At 40.7% G+C, this 17,379-nt stretch overlaps 1 protein-coding gene across 6 annotated transcripts in view; it reads left to right on the top strand.

The window, feature by feature from the left end:
• The window catches only part of AOAH (acyloxyacyl hydrolase), a 166,966-nt gene that overhangs the window by 91,301 nt on the left and 58,286 nt on the right, over positions 1–17,379 (top strand). For all 6 annotated transcript variants that reach the window (XR_016394296.1, XM_089917521.1, XM_089917519.1 and 3 more), the window contains one exon: positions 3,374–3,465. Coding sequence is in view for 5 of the 6 variants with exons in the window: in XM_089917521.1 (XP_089773647.1) it covers positions 3,374–3,465 (92 nt within the window). In the remaining variant the exon portion in view is untranslated. The remainder of the gene's footprint in view (positions 1–3,373; positions 3,466–17,379) is intronic.

The raw sequence follows: 17,379 nt of genomic DNA on the forward strand, positions 1-17,379 counted from the left end.
CTTCTCAAGACAGGGTGGCTGGCCATTTCCTCACCGGTCCTACCCCTTTCTCAACATCTTTTCTTCTCCCACCAATTTTTTTACCCACCCCTGATTGAGAATGAGGGCTGCATGAAGTATGGAACCTATTTCCAGAGCGTCATATCCAAACCCACTTTGCTGGCACACTTCAGAACTACCATCCCCGCCATTATTATTCCAGGCTGCAGAGGGTATCAGACACACCTCCGTATGTCAGCAGAGTTCTTGCCTAACAACTTCTTCTGAAAGAGAGAGCGGACCCACCCAGAATCAGAAGCCCACTTCCAAACCCAGTTTCCCAAATCTGGGCTTGTCATTGTGGGGATGACTGAGAAAAATGTGAGAGGGTGGTGTGGGGGAGTGTTGTATCGTTCTTTTAAGTTTTAACATGTTTTTACAGGTTGCTAACTTACTTAACACAGCTCATAAATTCTGCCTGCATCTCACAAACCACTTGCTTGCTCACCATCTCGACTTACCACAGCTTATGATTTTCATCTATTCTATGTGTTTTTCTTGTCTTCTCTAGCAGAATTGAATATATAAGCACACATTATAAGCAGAAAGGCCTACGGAAAAAAATAAGATAAACAGAGAAAACATTTGAGTTATAGTGCCAGGAGGAACAAAAACTAAAAGAGAGTTCCTGCTCAGAACTCCACCACGGTGGGCTTCCCTGGTGGCGCAGTGGTTGGGAGTCCGCCTGCCGATGCAGGGGACACGGGTTCGTGCCCCGGTCTGGGAGGATCCCACATGCCGCGGAGCAGCTGGGCCCATGAGCCATGGCCGCTGGGCCTGCGCTTCCGGAGCCTGTGCTCCGCAGTGGGAGAGGCCACAACAGTGAGGGGCCCGCATGCTCCACCACGGTAATGTGGTGGGTGCTTCTTGCTAAGGGGGAACAAAGTGTCAGTCACTGGAATTGCACGGTGCTCCGAGACTTATTGGGAGCCACCTTTCCATGAGTTTGTTTCTGCTCCTTTGACGGGGATAAATCATAACGAATACAGATGTATCCCAAGAAACCGTCCTTCCCAACCACCTCCCATCCACTTCCAGCCCCTACTGTGCTGGAAATCACACTTGGGATAAGAATAAGGCTGGGGACCTTGGGATTGACATGTGCAAGGGGGAGGTGATTGAGGAAAGGGGAGTGAAGGAAGCTCACAGAGCCATGGAGAAGAGTGCAAGGCACCATGGGATAACCAGTGCATGTGGAATTATATGACTTACTTTGAGAAGTCAGCATAATAGAAGGGTTTATATCTTGGACCCCTGAATCGTAAGGACTATAAGCAAATTGTCCAATTCAGGCCATGTCCTCATTTTCTAGGGCTACCACAGCAAAGTGCCACAAACTGGGTGAATTAAAACCAAGTAAATTTATTCTCATAGTGTTGGAAGTTGGAAGTTGGAGATCAAGATGTCAGCAGGATGGTTCCTCCTGAGGGATCTGAGAGAGAATCTGTTCCATGCCTCTTTCCTAGCTTCTCTTCTTCCTCTTCTTATAAGAACCCCTAATCATATTGGACTAGGAACCCTTCCTACTCCAACCTCATCTTCACTTAACTAATTACATCTGCAATGACCCAATTACAAATAAAGTCACATTCTGAGATGTTGATGGTTAGGCCTTTAACCCAACTTTTGTGGGAACACATCCGACTAGTAGCAGTCCAAAACTGAGAAATACAAATTTTATTTTATTTCTTTTGAGTACTCATTCTCTATATGATAGTAGGAATTATCACACACTCTGAAGTAGGAAGAATGAGTAGATTCCATTATATATTATATACATATAAATAATACAAAGGGTTAACAGTGGTTATCTCATAATAGTTATCTCTTAAGGAGAGGTGATGGGGGACTTTCATTTCCACATTGTATATTACTATGATGTTTGAATTTTTATAAGAAGCATGTACTACTTTGCAATCAGAAAAAACAATAAAGATACATTTTTGAATGGTTAAGGAGAGAGAAGTGTGGCTTTTCCTTCCCTCACAGCCTCCATATTCAGAGTCTCTCTAGGAGACAAGGTAAGGATGATCATGGGTGAGAAAGTGAGCAGGGGGCAGGACCATAGGCCATTTGAAAAGTCCTGTTCAGTGCTACAATTGCTTTGATGTGATTTGTCTTAGGCAGTATCTGTCATTTCTTTTTCATTTTAAAATAAGATTTCATTTAAAATAAGATTGAAGGTGGACTCAAGGCTTTCATGTTCATCCAAAGGGGGCATGTGTTTTCAAGGTTGGGAAACACAGAGCATATGGAGGAGATGACATTATTTCCTGAAATAAACTGCTTCCTGCAACCAGGCACTGAGTTTTGCTGTCAGCCAAGGCAAAAAGGGATCATTGGCTTTTCGAGATTTTATCCAAACTGGGATTCCCAGGTAAAATTCAGGACACCCACTTAAATTTGAATTTACATACACAACAAATAATTTTGTAAGTATAAGTATGTTCCAAATATTGCCCAGGACATACTAATACTAAAAATTATCCCATTTAATTTCAATTCAACTTTTTGCATATTCCTTTTTTTTAATTGTGGTAAAATACACATAAAATGAAATTTGCCATCTTACCTTTTTTTTTTTTTTTTTTTTTTTTTTTTGCGGTACGCGGGCCTCTCACTGTTGTGGCCTCTCCCGTTGCAGAGCATAGGCTCTGGACGCGCAGGCTCAGGGCCATGGCTCACGGGCCCAGCTGCTCCGCGGCATGTGGGATCTTCCCGGACAGGGGCACGAACCCGTGTCCCCTGCATCGGCAGGCAGACTCTCAACCACTGCGCCACCAGGGAAGCCCCATCTTACCATTTTTAAACGTACTGTTCAGTAGTGTTAAGTATAGTCATACTGTTATACAACCAACATCCAGAACTTTTCATCTTGCAAATCTGAAACTCTATACCCATTAAATAGCAACTCCCCATTTCGTCTCCCCCCAGTCCCTGTCAACTACCATTCTACTTAATGTCTCTGTGAATTTGACTACTCTTGATAGCTCATACAAATAGAATCATGCAGTATTTGTCTTTTTGTGACTGGCTTCTTTCACTTAGCATAATTTCCTCAAGGTTCATCCATGTTGTAGCATGTGTCAGAATTTCCATCCTTTTTAAGACTGAGTAGTATTCTGCTGAAAGTATGTACCACATCTTGTGAATTTTCTGATGATGGTTAACCTTAAGAGGTATATGCTTTAAATGCAAAGGCCCTTAAAGAAAGACATTAAGAAAGAGAGTGAGAGAGAGGCAGACAGACCACAATGCCTGAGCAGTAGATAATCTTACTCCTTATAGAAAACAAGTGATCATTTTGATAATTTCTACTTTATTTTTCCTTTAGAAATCCTTCTTCAATTTACCAACAGCTCTTACCAATGAGCTCGACTGGCCCCAACTCTCTGGCACTACTGGATTTCTGGACTCCACTAGCAGGTATGTGTGTTTGCACACCTTCAAACATTTCAATATGTCTATGTAAGGAAACAACAGGACATGAGATTTGTCCCCAAGATGTTGAAATGAGAATTATTAGAAATTGCTTCTGGAACATGAATGACAAACAACAAACCCACCACTGACATAGAGTCTACTGTGTGGTGGGGCATTATGCAAATTAGACTTTACCCCTGCTGGCAAGGAGCGGGTATTCCTGCTCAGGGTCTCTAGAGTTGACCTCCGATGAAAAATACTCAAGCACAACACTGAATTTTTCTGCCTCAAGAGACAAAGTTTACTTGCTTATTTACTCTCATATATTAACATTTTAAAAGGCAGTAGGCAGTTCTATTTTTAGTTTTTTAAGGCGCCTCCATACTGTTCTCCATAGTGGCTGTATCAATTTACATTCCCACCAACAGTGCATGAGGGTTCCCTTTTCTCCACACCCTCTCCAGTATTTATTGTTTGTAGATTTTTTGATGATGGCCATTCTGACTGGTGTGAGATGATATCTCATTGTAGTGTTGATTTGCATTTCTCTAATGATTAATGATGTTGAGCATTCTTTCATGTGTTTGTTGGCAATCTTCTTTGGAGAAATGTCTATTTAGGTCTTCTGCCCATTTTTGGATTGGGTTGTTTGTTTTTTTGATATTGAGCTGCATGAGCTGTTTTAAAAAAAAAAAAGGCAACAGGCAAGTCTCAAGGTCTTAGAATCATCCTGGTTTTAATGCTCTGGAGTTGAAAGTAGAGAAGATGCATGGCTAGTCTGAGTGAACACAAACCCAGTGTGCTGTGTGGGATTGGGTGTTGTCTTGGGGCCTGGGGACAGCCATTTAGAGTTTGAGCACCCCATTTTTTAATTTAATAGATGACCTCGCATATCCTGAATAGTTTATTCTTATCTTTACTCACTCATTTTAAAAATACTTATTAAATACTTACTACCTAATAAGGCACAGATGCCGTAGCTATTTCAAAGATAAATAAGGCTCATCCTGCCTCTGCAGTCAACTATAATCAAGGAGGGCAGATGAGAGAAATGTGCAAACATTGTTAATACGGGTTAAATGTGCCAAAAGACAACTGTCAACACAGAGCTACAGGGGTCAATAATGAAAGAAGAATTCATGGAAATGGTCAACAGCCACCTCCTTTTGGGGTGTTTGGCAAGGGGCTCAAACTTGAAAGGATTTAGGAGATGGGGACAATGAAAAAGGTAGAGAAAAAGCTAGAAAGGATAACCAAACTTCAGGAAATGGCACTCATATTTATATAGAAATCATAAATTCCCTTATATTCGTGAGTATAAGGGAAAGTAAAAGAAATGTGTCTTCAAGTTTAGGTGTAGATTTTCACGTTTAATCATGTAAAGAAAATTAGGTCAGTCCTTGCCATTAAGTGTAACAATACTTACAGTATGATTAATAGAGATAGTAGGAAGTAACCTTCATAGGCATTCCCTACATACCAAGCACTGTACTGAGTGTTATTTAGAGGTTTTCTCATTTCATCTCTTTGTGAGGTGGGTGGTATTATTTTCTGCATTTCAAAGTTGAGGAATCTAAGGGCTAAGTTGATAGGCTAAGAAACTTGACCAAGGCCACAGGTGAATAAGAAGTGGTAGGATCCGCCGTCATGGAACCTTGTGAATAATGGAACCAGAGAATAATTTGGTGAACCAAGGCACTCCTAGCTCACAACTTCCAACTTTTATGTGCTGTTTTTATTCTACCTGTGGGAACGTGACCCCCTTTAGCCATTGGCCCTGCGTTTGAGAGTGTAGCTCTAGGATGAGGAAATGACCAAGAACCAAAGATGCCCTCCTCACGTGAAGAGGTGGCATGCATTGTTTCAGACATTGATCATGTGCCCATTGTCCCTTCCTAGGGCCCCCATACTCCCAGTGGTCTGGGGCCCCTGACAAAGACCAAAGGTGGCCTTTGTCACCTGGAACACGTCCAGAGATAGCCTGCCTAAAGCAGCATTGAGGACAACAGTCTTGTTTATCTCCCCACTGTCAACATCAAAATTGAGAAAATATTATTTAAGTACCCTCCATGCAATCCAGCTATCTATGTATAAAAGTACTTGGAAATTTCTCTAAATCCAGGCCTTTATGACAAAAAAAAAGAATTAGTTATGACTGAGAAATGGACACAGTTTACCATACTTTTAATGGAAGCTTAAATTTACATATGAACCCCACCTTTTGACCTAAAGCCTCATGAAGTTGCCATTGAAGAAATACTAGTCTGATGTTTAAAATTAATTGTTAAATAGTTTAAACCTTCACTGGAGACACTCAAAGAATGAAAGGGGAATCCATTCCCGTGTGCAGCTAAAATGATGAAAACTTGTTTCCTCATCTTTTTCCACTTACAGCTCATACCCACCAATAGTTGCCCCACATGTCCTAAATCTAATTTTCCTAAAATCTCTACCCAAACTTAGCGCCTGCTCCCAAGCAGACTCTGTTCAGTTGTTTTCAGTTTTTGTTGGGCGGTGGGAGCGGGAGCCAGTGTCCCTCTTTCTCTTCTGCCTCTATTCTGTCCTCAGACCAGGGAGTTCCTCCATTATCAATGTGAAATCCTGCTAGCTCGCCAATCCTATTGCAGTTTCCAGCCATCATCCTATGAGAGCCCAGCAGGCAGACAGATCTTCCTTAGGAGAAAGGCAGAGGGGGAAAAAGGAGAGGAAAAGTTGTAAGTCATCAGACACAAATGGTTTATAATTCTTATGAGAGCTATGCAGAGAGATTCTGACCACACGGCACGAAGGAGGGAACCGTCTAGGTGCAGCTTATGTGAAAATCATCTTTATCGTGAGCTAGTCTATGCTGACATAGCACCTTCTTGCATTAGGCTCTGTACTGCTATTTACAAAACAGTCTGCTCATGCAACTTGCTCAGTGTTGACTCTAAGCGTTATCCTTACCAGCTGTATTTCTAAGGAGATGCGCACCTCAGCTGGTTGGCCACCTGCCCTGCAGGGGTTTTTTTCTCTACGCTTTTGTGGGCCCAGGTTTTCTAGTTATCTCTCTCTTAGTGCTCTTTCGCCACCTGTCTCTGTACACTGTGCCCGTGTGCTCTGCCGTTGAGCTGGAATGGAGAAGAATATATTCAACTCCTTTTGATGAAAAAGGAGATTCTCTGTCTGGAATCAGAGTTCCAATGGATCCCCCATTAAGCAGAAACACAGCAGCATGACAGTCCCTGTGTGTCACCATCCAGTATGTCCTTTGTAGCAGTAGCTCCTATTAAACTCTCATATACTCTCATGTAAATTATACCTGCAGATAACCTGTGCTAGTCCAGTCTTCTTAAAAGAACAAAGAGTTATCAAGTGTGTAACAATTACTAAAGAGAGATTGGCATAGGATGGGGGTCCTCTTCTGGTGGAATCAGGAGAATAAATAGAACATTGACCTAGAGGCAGTGTTTGTGAGAGATGTGGCAGCTGCCATAGGCATTTTGAGCAAATGTCCCTTTGAGTCCAAATGCTTATCAACATGGGATAGAATTTATGGATTTCTCTATTCAACTGGATCTCTAGAAAGTGCCTCCTATTATCTGTGATCAGCCTCATGCTTTGTGTATTAACAATGTTCTTTGGAAATGTACCTTTGAAAGCAAAAGTTTGGAAGAGAAGATGGTTGCTTTCCTTTCCTTCTTCCGTTATGCCCTCCACCCCCTCAAAATTTAGTATCTCCTGTATGAGATGAATATAACTCTAATTGAAATTACATGCATGTATTAAAAGACAAAGATAACCGCTTAGTTTTACAAATCTTACATCCTTCAGTTGAGTCAACATTAATGAAATCTGTTCTCTTGACTCTCAGGCTTCAGAAAATTCAAAAAGTTATATCCCTTAAAACCATGTGTTTTCTGAAAGAAATTGAGTAGTTCAAAGGCAAAAGCAAAAAGCCCTCTGTGAGGTTGGCAGCTTGGGGGCTGGGACCCTGACAAAAGGGAGAGCTCTAACAATAAGTGAGAAGAAAAAAGTATTTTTTAAAGATTAAAAATAGTTATTTGTGTTCAGATCACTTTCAAAAGCAATTAATGTAACAGGAAAATCCTATTTAGGTTAAAGAAGCCAAGGCCCAGTAACCCATGTAGAAGGATAAAAAACAATACCAAAATTTCAGGAAGGAAGAACTCCTTGCTTAAAAGCAATACATAAATAGATAAGGGAGATTAAGAGTACAGACTTCCAGCTGCAAAATAAATAAGTCTCAGGAATGAAGTGTACAGTGTGGGAAATATAGTCAATAGCTATGTAATATCTTTGTATGGCGATAGATGGTAACTAGACTTATCATGGTGATCATTTTGAAATGCATAAAAATATCGAATCACTATGTTGTGTATCAGGAACCAATGGAGTGTTATAGGTCAATTATACTTCAAAAACAAACAAACAAACTCATAGAAAAAGATCAGATTTGTGGTTACCAGAGGGGAGGGGGAGGGGGAATTGGATGAAGACAATCAAAAGGTACAAAGGTACAAACTTACAGTTGTAAGATAAATGAGTACTGGGGATGTAATGTACGAAATGATAAAATAATTAACACTACTACACATTATATATGACAATTGTGAAGAGAATAAACCCTAAGAATTCTCATCACAAGGAAAATAATTTTTTATGCTGTATCTATAAGAGATGATGGCTGTTCATTGAACTTATTATGATAATCATTTCATGATGGATGTAAGTCAAATCAATATGTGGTACACCTTAAACTTATATGGTGATGTGTGTCAGTTATATCTCAATGAAACTGGAAGAACAAAACGCAACATCTAAAATTCCAGAGCACTGTGAGTCCATGTGGTAGAGTAGGAAGAAGTCTGTGTCTACAGGTGAAAGGGTTCTGGTTCTGTGTGGCTGTTGGGTGGAACATTTAGCATCCCTGGACTTCATTCATATGATGAAGTGGAGTTGCACCTGCCGATCTCTGACGTTCTCTCTGACATTCAGGTTTGGTTGTTGTAGGGCAACATGATGTTCAAGTCCACATCCTACTTTATGCTGCTGCTTGATTTAGAAGCATTAGGGAAAACTGCTGGAGAGAGATGCTCCTGCTTCTCTCCACCAAATATGCTTTCTCCAACCCTTAACTAGCCATGCCTTGGGAAAAGATATGACTAAGTTTATGGGTCAGAGCATGAAATGTTCTAGGAACCATGTTTCTCTAGGGCCAGGGATACTGTGTAATAGAAGTCAAGCTCATACATAGTAAGCCCTGCATTAGGTGTTTGACCAGCTTATTAGTTAAGCGGTTCTCCATTATAATCCTTTATGCATACTATTTCTTCCAAGCGACCCCCAGAGAGGGAAACAGGTGACTCCAAATCCTTAACAGAAATAACCACCTGAACCCCATGCCTCTAACCTGAGAATTTATGGTTATGCAAATCCCCTTCTGAAAGTGAGGCCAGGAGTCGGTCCAGACAGTGGAGTGCTGCCTGCCAGGGCTAAATGATAGAGAAGTTCTTCAAAGCTGGGAGTAAGAGCAGGGCAACAGACACAACTTAAAAAAAATAAAGTAAGCCTGCAGTTAGCCTTAAGAAGTCACAAAAGCCCAAAGAGCCAAAAACAATGACCAAAGTTACCATATCAAGCTAGAGAGTTACGAGTGAGACCAGTGGGTCAACATAAGTGGGTGCAAACTAGACGGAAGTTTCCAGGGTGACTGTTGCTCCCTCTGCTTCTGACTTAAATTTGCTATTTGGGGCCAGAAACAGAGCAAATGCTTAGAAAGAAATAGACAAAGCCATTGTTATAAGTGGCACAGTAATGCTATTCAAGGACATTTAAACACACATCTTTGATGAGAGGTGTCCTAGAATCTGAGTGTTAAAGGTTATCTATTCTCTCCAACCCAATAGACATTATATGAGAGAACAGTTTTGAAAAGCAGTGTGTAACTCCAAACCAAGTCACTTGGGGCATTAAAAACATAAAATTGGAGAGAAGGGATTTGCAGCTAACATTTGCCAACCTAATTTCCTGTTTAAAAAAAAAAAAAAAAGACATGTAAGTACGAAGCACTAATAGGCTTAATAACCTTATTAAAACCATTATTCAAAATTTACATGTGATATAATTGCAAGTGATTAGCCATCTTATAATTATACTTTGCACAACAAATAATTAGCCAAAGAGTTGGTCACTTTGAGGTTGGGTGAGGCTGATTGGAGTGAGAGGTAGTCTACATCAGTGATTCTCCAAGTGTGGTCCATGCACCCCTGGGGGTGGGTCTCTAAGACTTTTTCAGGGGGTCCACAGGATAAATCTATTTCACAACAATGCTAAAACAGTAGTTGCCTTTTGCACTGTGCAGCCCTTTGAACTGATGGTGAAAAAGCAATGGTGGGTAAAAAGCTGCTGACATCTGAGCATGAATCAAAGCAGTAGCACCAAACTATATTAGTAGTCACTGTGGTCTTCACCTCCACACCTCCTGGATTAAAAAAGAGGGGATATCTTCCCTTGAAAATGTCACCTATAAGGTAAGAAAAAAAATATTAATTTTATTAAAGTAAGTACATGATTTTTAATGATTTCATCTGATGAAACGGGAAGTATGCATAGGGCACTTCTGCTGCATAACAAAATATGATGGTTATTCTAAGGAAAAGCACTTGTGTGAGAGAGTTGAGAACTGAATTAGTCAGTTTTTCATGGAACACCTTTCTTACTGAAAAAGACTGGAAAATAGTTATAGTTATTTAGACTTGGATTTATGACAGGTATTACATCTAAAATGAATGCAATGAGCTTGTCACTTCAAGGAAAACAATTTGAGATTTCAGAGAAAATTTAGGATTTTTGAAAAGTTGTATCTTCTACTATAAACTTGACAGCTTCCTAATACTCCAAGTCCTTTCTAATGAGATACGTGGTGCTTGCAACAAGTATGATTTTTCAATATTGTATCATAAGATGCATCAACATTTGGAATATCTGCATAACTCAGTAAACCAATATTTTCTAAATGACAAGTTTGTGATATATGAAATCATGCCTGGGTGAGAGATCCCTTCAAAGTACAAGCTAGACCAATGCACTTGAATGCAACATCATGCAAAAAGTCCATTTCAGATTCCATATTGCAACTAATCACCCTTTAAGAAACAACTGCTTGCTGAGTTTTGGTGTAGAATCAAAGAAGGCTATCGGCTGTTATCTAAAAAGGATATTAAAATGTTATTCACTTTCAACCTAAATGTATACTTAAGACAATATTTTCTTCATATAATTCCATTAAAAGAACATATCACAACAGACAATGCAGAAGCAGATGTGAGAACCTAGCTGTCTTCTATTGACATTAAATCAGACATTGAAGAGATTTGCAAAATGGTAAAATGATGCTTTTCTTCTCACTAATTGGGGGAGAGGTTGGAAAATATGTTTTTTTCAGAAAACAAATATTTCATTTATGTTAACATGTAATGGGCTTATTATTATTATTTTAAGTGATTAATAATTAAATGATCTTTCAAATTTCTAATTTTTAAGTTCCAGTATATAAATATTGACAGCTATAACTCACATAAACAAAAGCTCTCCGGTTTCTTCAATAATTTTAAAAACATAGAGTGGTCCTGAGAGAAAAAAAATTGAGAATTTCTGTTACAGGGAGTGAGTGTAGAAAAGACCTGTGGCTGAGGAGAGCGGTTGGGGGATGCCAACACGTAGAGGTTAGGGAAGAGAAGGAACGGCCCTCAAAGGGGACAGAAAACTAGAAGCATTTAGTGTCCTGGAGGCCAAGTGAAGAAAGTGTTTCCAAAGGAGAAGTGCCCATCAGCCAGATGGTGCCTGAGGAAGAGGAGGATGAGAACTGAGAAGGACCACTGGGTGTCCAGACAGTGATCATGGGGACACTTTGACCAGAAACGTTTCAGTGGAGCGGAGATGGAAGTCTGATTGGAGAGAATAGGTTCAGGAGGTGATGAAGTAAATGCAGGTGAGCATACACAACTCATAGCGAGTTTTACCATCAAAGGGAGCATAGAAGTGAGGTGATAGCCGATGGGGAATAAAAGATGAGGGAGACATTTTTAGATGAGAAATCCTGCAGCATGCTTGTGGAGTTAGGAAGAGCCAAAAGAGGGAGAAAGGCGGACAAAGGAAGGAACAGGTCTTAGACGAGGCAAGAAGAGATGGAATGCAGGCACAGGGAGGCTGCCTGGTGCAGGAAGGACCACCTGGAGGCCCCAACTGCTAGCCCAGGACTCTTCGTGCTGTGTACTGACAAATTTCTCCACTGTGGTGATGTCCCCTTTGACCCTACTTAGTTTTTTGGGGTTCTTTTTTTTGACCCTACTTAGTTTTTAATTTTATTTTTTAATTTATTCAAATCATGAATACATTTTTATTTTACAAAAAATACTGAGCTATGTAATGTAAAAAGCCAAAGCCCTCTCCCAATTTCATTCCCTTTCTCAGAAGAAAGTCCTGTTATCAATTTAGTGTGGTTTCTTACAGACCCTTTCTATGTATCTGTACATAAAGAAATAAATGCTTTGTTGGGGTTTTCCTGTAAATGACATCATACTATGCATAACATACTATAAATTAATGCTTTAACAATACTTCTTGAAACACTTTCCATTCTTGTGCAGAATGGTATTTCATAGTATGGTTGTTTTATTCTCCTACTGATGGACAGTCAACTGAGTTCCAAATCCTCATTAATTCCAATAATGCTGTAATGAACATTCTATGGTTCTCTTTATGACTACATGTAAGGATGTCTTTAGAAAAAAATTACTGGATCAGAATGTATACATTTTTAATTTTTTATAATCCTTCTAAAATGGCTACACCAATTTACAGTCCCACAAATATTGTATAAGAATGCTTGTTTCGGGATTCCCTGGTGGCACAGTGGTTGGGAGTCCGCCTGCCGGTGCAGGGGACACTGGTTCGTGCCCCGGTCCGGGAGGATCCCACATGCCGCGGAGCGGCTGGGCCCGTGGGCCATGGCCACTGAGCCTGCGCGTCCGGAGCCTGTACTCCGCAACGGGAGAGGCCACAGCAGTGAGAGGCCCGCGCACCGCAAAAAAAAAAAAAAAAAAAAGAATACTTGTTTCCCCACACCTTTGTCAATACTGGATATTGACAAATATCTTCTTAATTTTTTTCCGATCTAACAAAAAATATTTTATTGCTCTTCTAATATGTAACCTCTTAATTACTAGTAAGTTTGAGCATTTTTCATAGGTATTGACCCTCAGCTTTGTCTTATCTGGTTCCCCCCGTTCATGCTTCAACAACCACCAGTCAGGGGTCAGTTCCTTTTGACGGCCTCTCCATACTAACCCCCATCTGACTATACGATTCTCTCCTGTGCTCCTATTTTGCCCCTTCAATACCAATGTCATCTCACTTGTCATAACTGTTTACTCACTGTCTCCCCACTCCACCCACCCCATACCTGACTCTGAGCATCTCGAGTGCCAGAATTCGGCTTGACTTCTCTCTGGGGCCCTAGCCCCTGGCACAGAGTGTGGCACCATAGTAGGTACTCAATAAAAGAATCACTAAGTTTATAATGACATCACTTTATATTTGCAGAGTGTGGTACGATCTACAAACATCCTTCCCTTGCATTTACTCAGATTGCCTAAATCAAATCAGATTTGCAGGAATTAACATTTCAGGGAAAACACCAGGAACATGGGAGGAAGAGTATAAACAGCATGAATTTGATCACCAGCTGCATAACGGGACGCATGTAAAAATAAATCAGTGTAACTTAAGCCCTTGGACTTCTAAGTGGTTCGATAATAAATGTTCTACAAGAAATTAGCAAAATTCATCATAATATTAAAGTAAATACACAGTCAACAAATTGGAGAAAATAAGTTTAAAGTAAAATTATCAATTCAGTAGTCAGGTAGAAAGAGTAAAACAAAGGAGAGATCTGCTATTTGGTCAATAATAGATAAATTAAGCATTGATGTGAATTTTTGTCCAGAATGATATAATTTTACAGCAATCTAGATTGATCAACGTAAATGTACAACCTCCAAATTTTTCTAGTAGAATTCTTGTAACCAACTGAACTTGAGATTTTAGGCCATCTCATAAAGCTCAAATATAGATCACAGAGATAGTTCATCAGTATTCTTCAAAAACTGTTTCTGTGAAACGCTAGTTCCACAAGATGTTAAAAGGTATTATGCACACTTTTTAAAAAGATTCCTAGGTCAAATAAGTTTTGGAAATGCTGGTTTAAATAAAGGGAAACAGGTTTATTCAGTGTAAGGCTTATCAGAGCCTTCAATAAGCCCCAAAAGTTTTGTATATAGCTCCAAGGTATAATATGAAACATTTCTTAAACTAATCTGACCACAGAACCATGTAGAATGTGTGTCTGTTTTATGAGAAAAATATGTCTCAAGAAACTAGTGTTGCACAGAGCATCCTTTGAGAAATACTGCTGAGATTACTAAAACAATCTTCTTCTATGCTACAAATGATCTTTTCAGATTTATAAGCATCCACAGGCTTAAATCCCTCCGTTTTATCACAGTTTAACGTTTACTCTGATACGGTGGCCTAGAATCAAATCTGAGGCTGGCAAAAGCCAGGATGGAGAGAGTTATAATGCCACAAGCTCAGAGAAGGGTAGAGGAAGGAATCTTAGTGGAAAGTTAACAGGTAAGAAGCCTTGTGTGAGTATAGCAGCTTATGAATTATTGAACACGATGCCCCTGAAATCTATTTCCCTCTACTATTTTGCTGCTCCAAATGCAAAAATCTATCATGCTGTCTTGCTAATCTTTTCATGTCTGAACTCCTGGGACCTCCTCTGCAGTCATCCTCACCTTGCAAGCCCCCCTGCATAATTAGCCCATTGCCAGGCTCTTTGAATACACAACGAGTCATATTCTGCATGTTTATCTCTCTCTGAGGCTGAAATCTTGGTTCTCTTGTGATGCAGTGAATTAGGGGTTACACAGGGCTCTGGGATGTGGCTAGTATCAAAGAGCTAGAAGGAATTTTAAAAGTTCTTTAATCCATCTCCCTGGCCCCATGCTGGCCTGACCTCCATCCACATCGGAAAGCAAATTATCCACCCTTGTCTTAAAACTTCCTAGCAGTAGAGGTCCCTGAATAAAGCCTGTCTAGTCTCTAAATTATCCAACTTTATCCCAATCCACTCCCCTGTCCTAACCCTTCACATCAAATGTTACCATTTCTCTCTCACTCACCTTCCAAGCCCCAGTCTTTTTTGTGTGACTTATTCCCATTCAGCTTCACAGGGTCTCAGAATTTATACCCAAACTAGCTGTGCTGCTAAAGAGAGCCAGAAATAGACTCAGAAACAGGATCTGATACATTACTGTTGCTTGAATAATATTTCACTCGGTTTATCCCAAAAAACCTCTGATATGCTAAGCCCTTTGGGAAACTGTTTTGTTGCCTCTCTCCAAGTGGGTTCTGCTTGGAATCAACATAGGAGGTGCTATTTTTTTCAATTTTGAAACAACCCTTTTAATTTGTCTGCATTATTCCTTTTTTTGTTTGTTTGTTTTTGTTTTTGTTTGCAGTATGCAGGCCTCTCACTGTTGTGGCCTCTCCCGTTGCGGAGCACAGGCTCCAGACGCGCAGGCTCAGCGGCCATGGCTCATGGGCCCAGCCGCTCCGCGGCATGTGGGATCTTCCCGGACCGGGACACGAACCCGTGTCCCCTGCATTGGCAGGTGGACTCTCAACCACTGTGCCACCAGGGAAGCCCTGTCTGCATTATTCTTGAGGCTCGTTCTTAATTTTACTCTTTCTTTTGTTTTGTTTTTCTTTCAGCCATAGGGAAATGAGGTGGGGGGCGGGTTATTAGAAGGCTCTCAGAGAAAGTGGTTTTTGTGTTACCTGAGCCCATGTTGGGGAAAGCAACTAGTAGACATTCTGAGATTTATCTGTTTTGAATTTTGGTATTAGAAATCAAAATATGACTAGTGTGTCCTCAGTGAAACGGCTATACTTCCTAGGCCCTACAATAGATGGAGCTGATAAAACTGGGAATTTAACATGGTGAACCTCCAAGCCTACTCTCAATGCTGAGGGCACCCTTACCTTAGACACTGGGAATGTGTGAGGAAGAGAACTTTCAAACACTCCTTCTTTGCACCACTCAAATTACAGGACTGAAGCTATTACCTCTTCTACTAACCCATTGGACTGGGTTTTGATGCACAACAGAGGAAAAAGAGAAATAAAGATCATATAGGAGGGCTTCCCTGGTGGCGCAGTGGTTGAGAGTCCGCCTGCTGATGCAGGGGACGCGGGTACGTGCCCCGGTCTGGGAAGATCCCACATGCCGCGGAGCGGCTGGGCCCGTAGCAGTGAGGGGCCCGTAGCAGTGAGAGGCCCGCGTACGGCAAAAAAAAAAAAAAAAAAAAAGAACCTACAGGAAACTGGAGTCCAAGTAGGGAGAGGGGAGTGAGAAGAGGGGAATTTGAAACCAGAATGGTGATCACCGTTAACCTTACTATGCACGGTATCCTCAGTTTAGCCTATTAATTCAAGTTTCACTGACCCTGTATGTAAATAACTTTCTATTAAGCAATCTCCTCCATTTATAGGCATCTCAAATATTGTATTACAAGCTTCTCAACATATTGTACTGATCCCTCTATCTCCTCAGAATTCCTGAGCACTGCATGAGAAATTGAGTTCCTAAGATTTATAAGAGAGGATATGTGTTGAGAATGGAGATGAAAGAAAATAGTAACTTTTTAGGTGAAATAGTTTCTAGTACTTAGTGTTACAAAACCTTAATCCCAAAATTCTAGATGCTATTTCTGGTCAGAAATAGTAATGGAGCTCTTTGCCTATTGATAAAGATTTCTATGTTCTTTCTGTAATGTGTGACTAACTGTAGCTATAATATTAATATCCACACTGTTTACTCTCCATGAGGAGGTCAAGAACAAAACAATATTTCAGTACAGAAATTCCACTTTTAGAATTATCAAAAATACCTTTCTGGCTAAATATTGGTAATAATTACTTTCCCAAAGGAAAATAACCCCTCTTTATTGACTGTGAAATTATTTTAGTATTGAACTCATATCTAATGTCCATTTCCCATCTGCTTTTTCAAAATATAATAAAATAGTCATGGCAGAGGGCGTAGACGATGCAGTGTTTAAAGTATTCATTTCAGGCTTCTGGGTAAGATAGCAGATTGAATAAAGCATTTACTTCTCTTCCCTGAGAAACCCCACTAAAATGACAGTAAACGAATTAGTCCACAAGGACAAAGAGAACAGGAAGAGCCAACAGCCACAAAATGTTGGAAGCCAGAAAGCAGAAGGAGAAGTGGTAACTGACTTAGTCAATTCAAGAAAGTTGCGTCCTAAACTAGGAGGAGGGACAGCTGAGAAGCAACCCAGTCTACGCCACAGAACCCCAGAGGCCTTGGGAACTGGCTCCATATGGTAGCTCTAGAAATGAAAGTGAGGCTAAAAACAAGTCTTGGTTGAAAGATTGTTGAAGTAGTTAGATCCTCGGATCTCTTCCCCTCCCTTATTCTGATATAAGACTAGGGTTTCTTCTCTGGAGATGCTAAAATCAAGAGCTTCTGGACTGGAAGACAGCAGACAAGGGGAGGTAGGAGCACTGTGCTAAAGCACAAGCATGCTGAACCTGAAGTCCACCCACCCCTGGACCCAGAGGGCTGGCAACCCAGTTGGACACTAGAAGACCCTTCTCTGGAGAATCTGCACATCCTAAGATGAAAGCCCCAAAGACTCGGACAGCAGGGGTTCCCTGAGAAAGGCCCAGCCAGTCCACCCTCTAGTAAGGGCCGTAGACAACAAGCCACACCCAGCAGGCCCACTTTCCAATCAGCTTTTGAGTTTTCAGCTAGTTTCCACT

The sequence above is a fragment of the Delphinapterus leucas genome, chromosome 9 (assembly GCF_059928025.1).
Source record: "Delphinapterus leucas isolate spDelLeu-1000000601 "Yukka" chromosome 9, BTC_Dleu_Yukka2, whole genome shotgun sequence".
Lineage (NCBI taxonomy): Eukaryota > Metazoa > Chordata > Mammalia > Artiodactyla > Monodontidae > Delphinapterus > Delphinapterus leucas.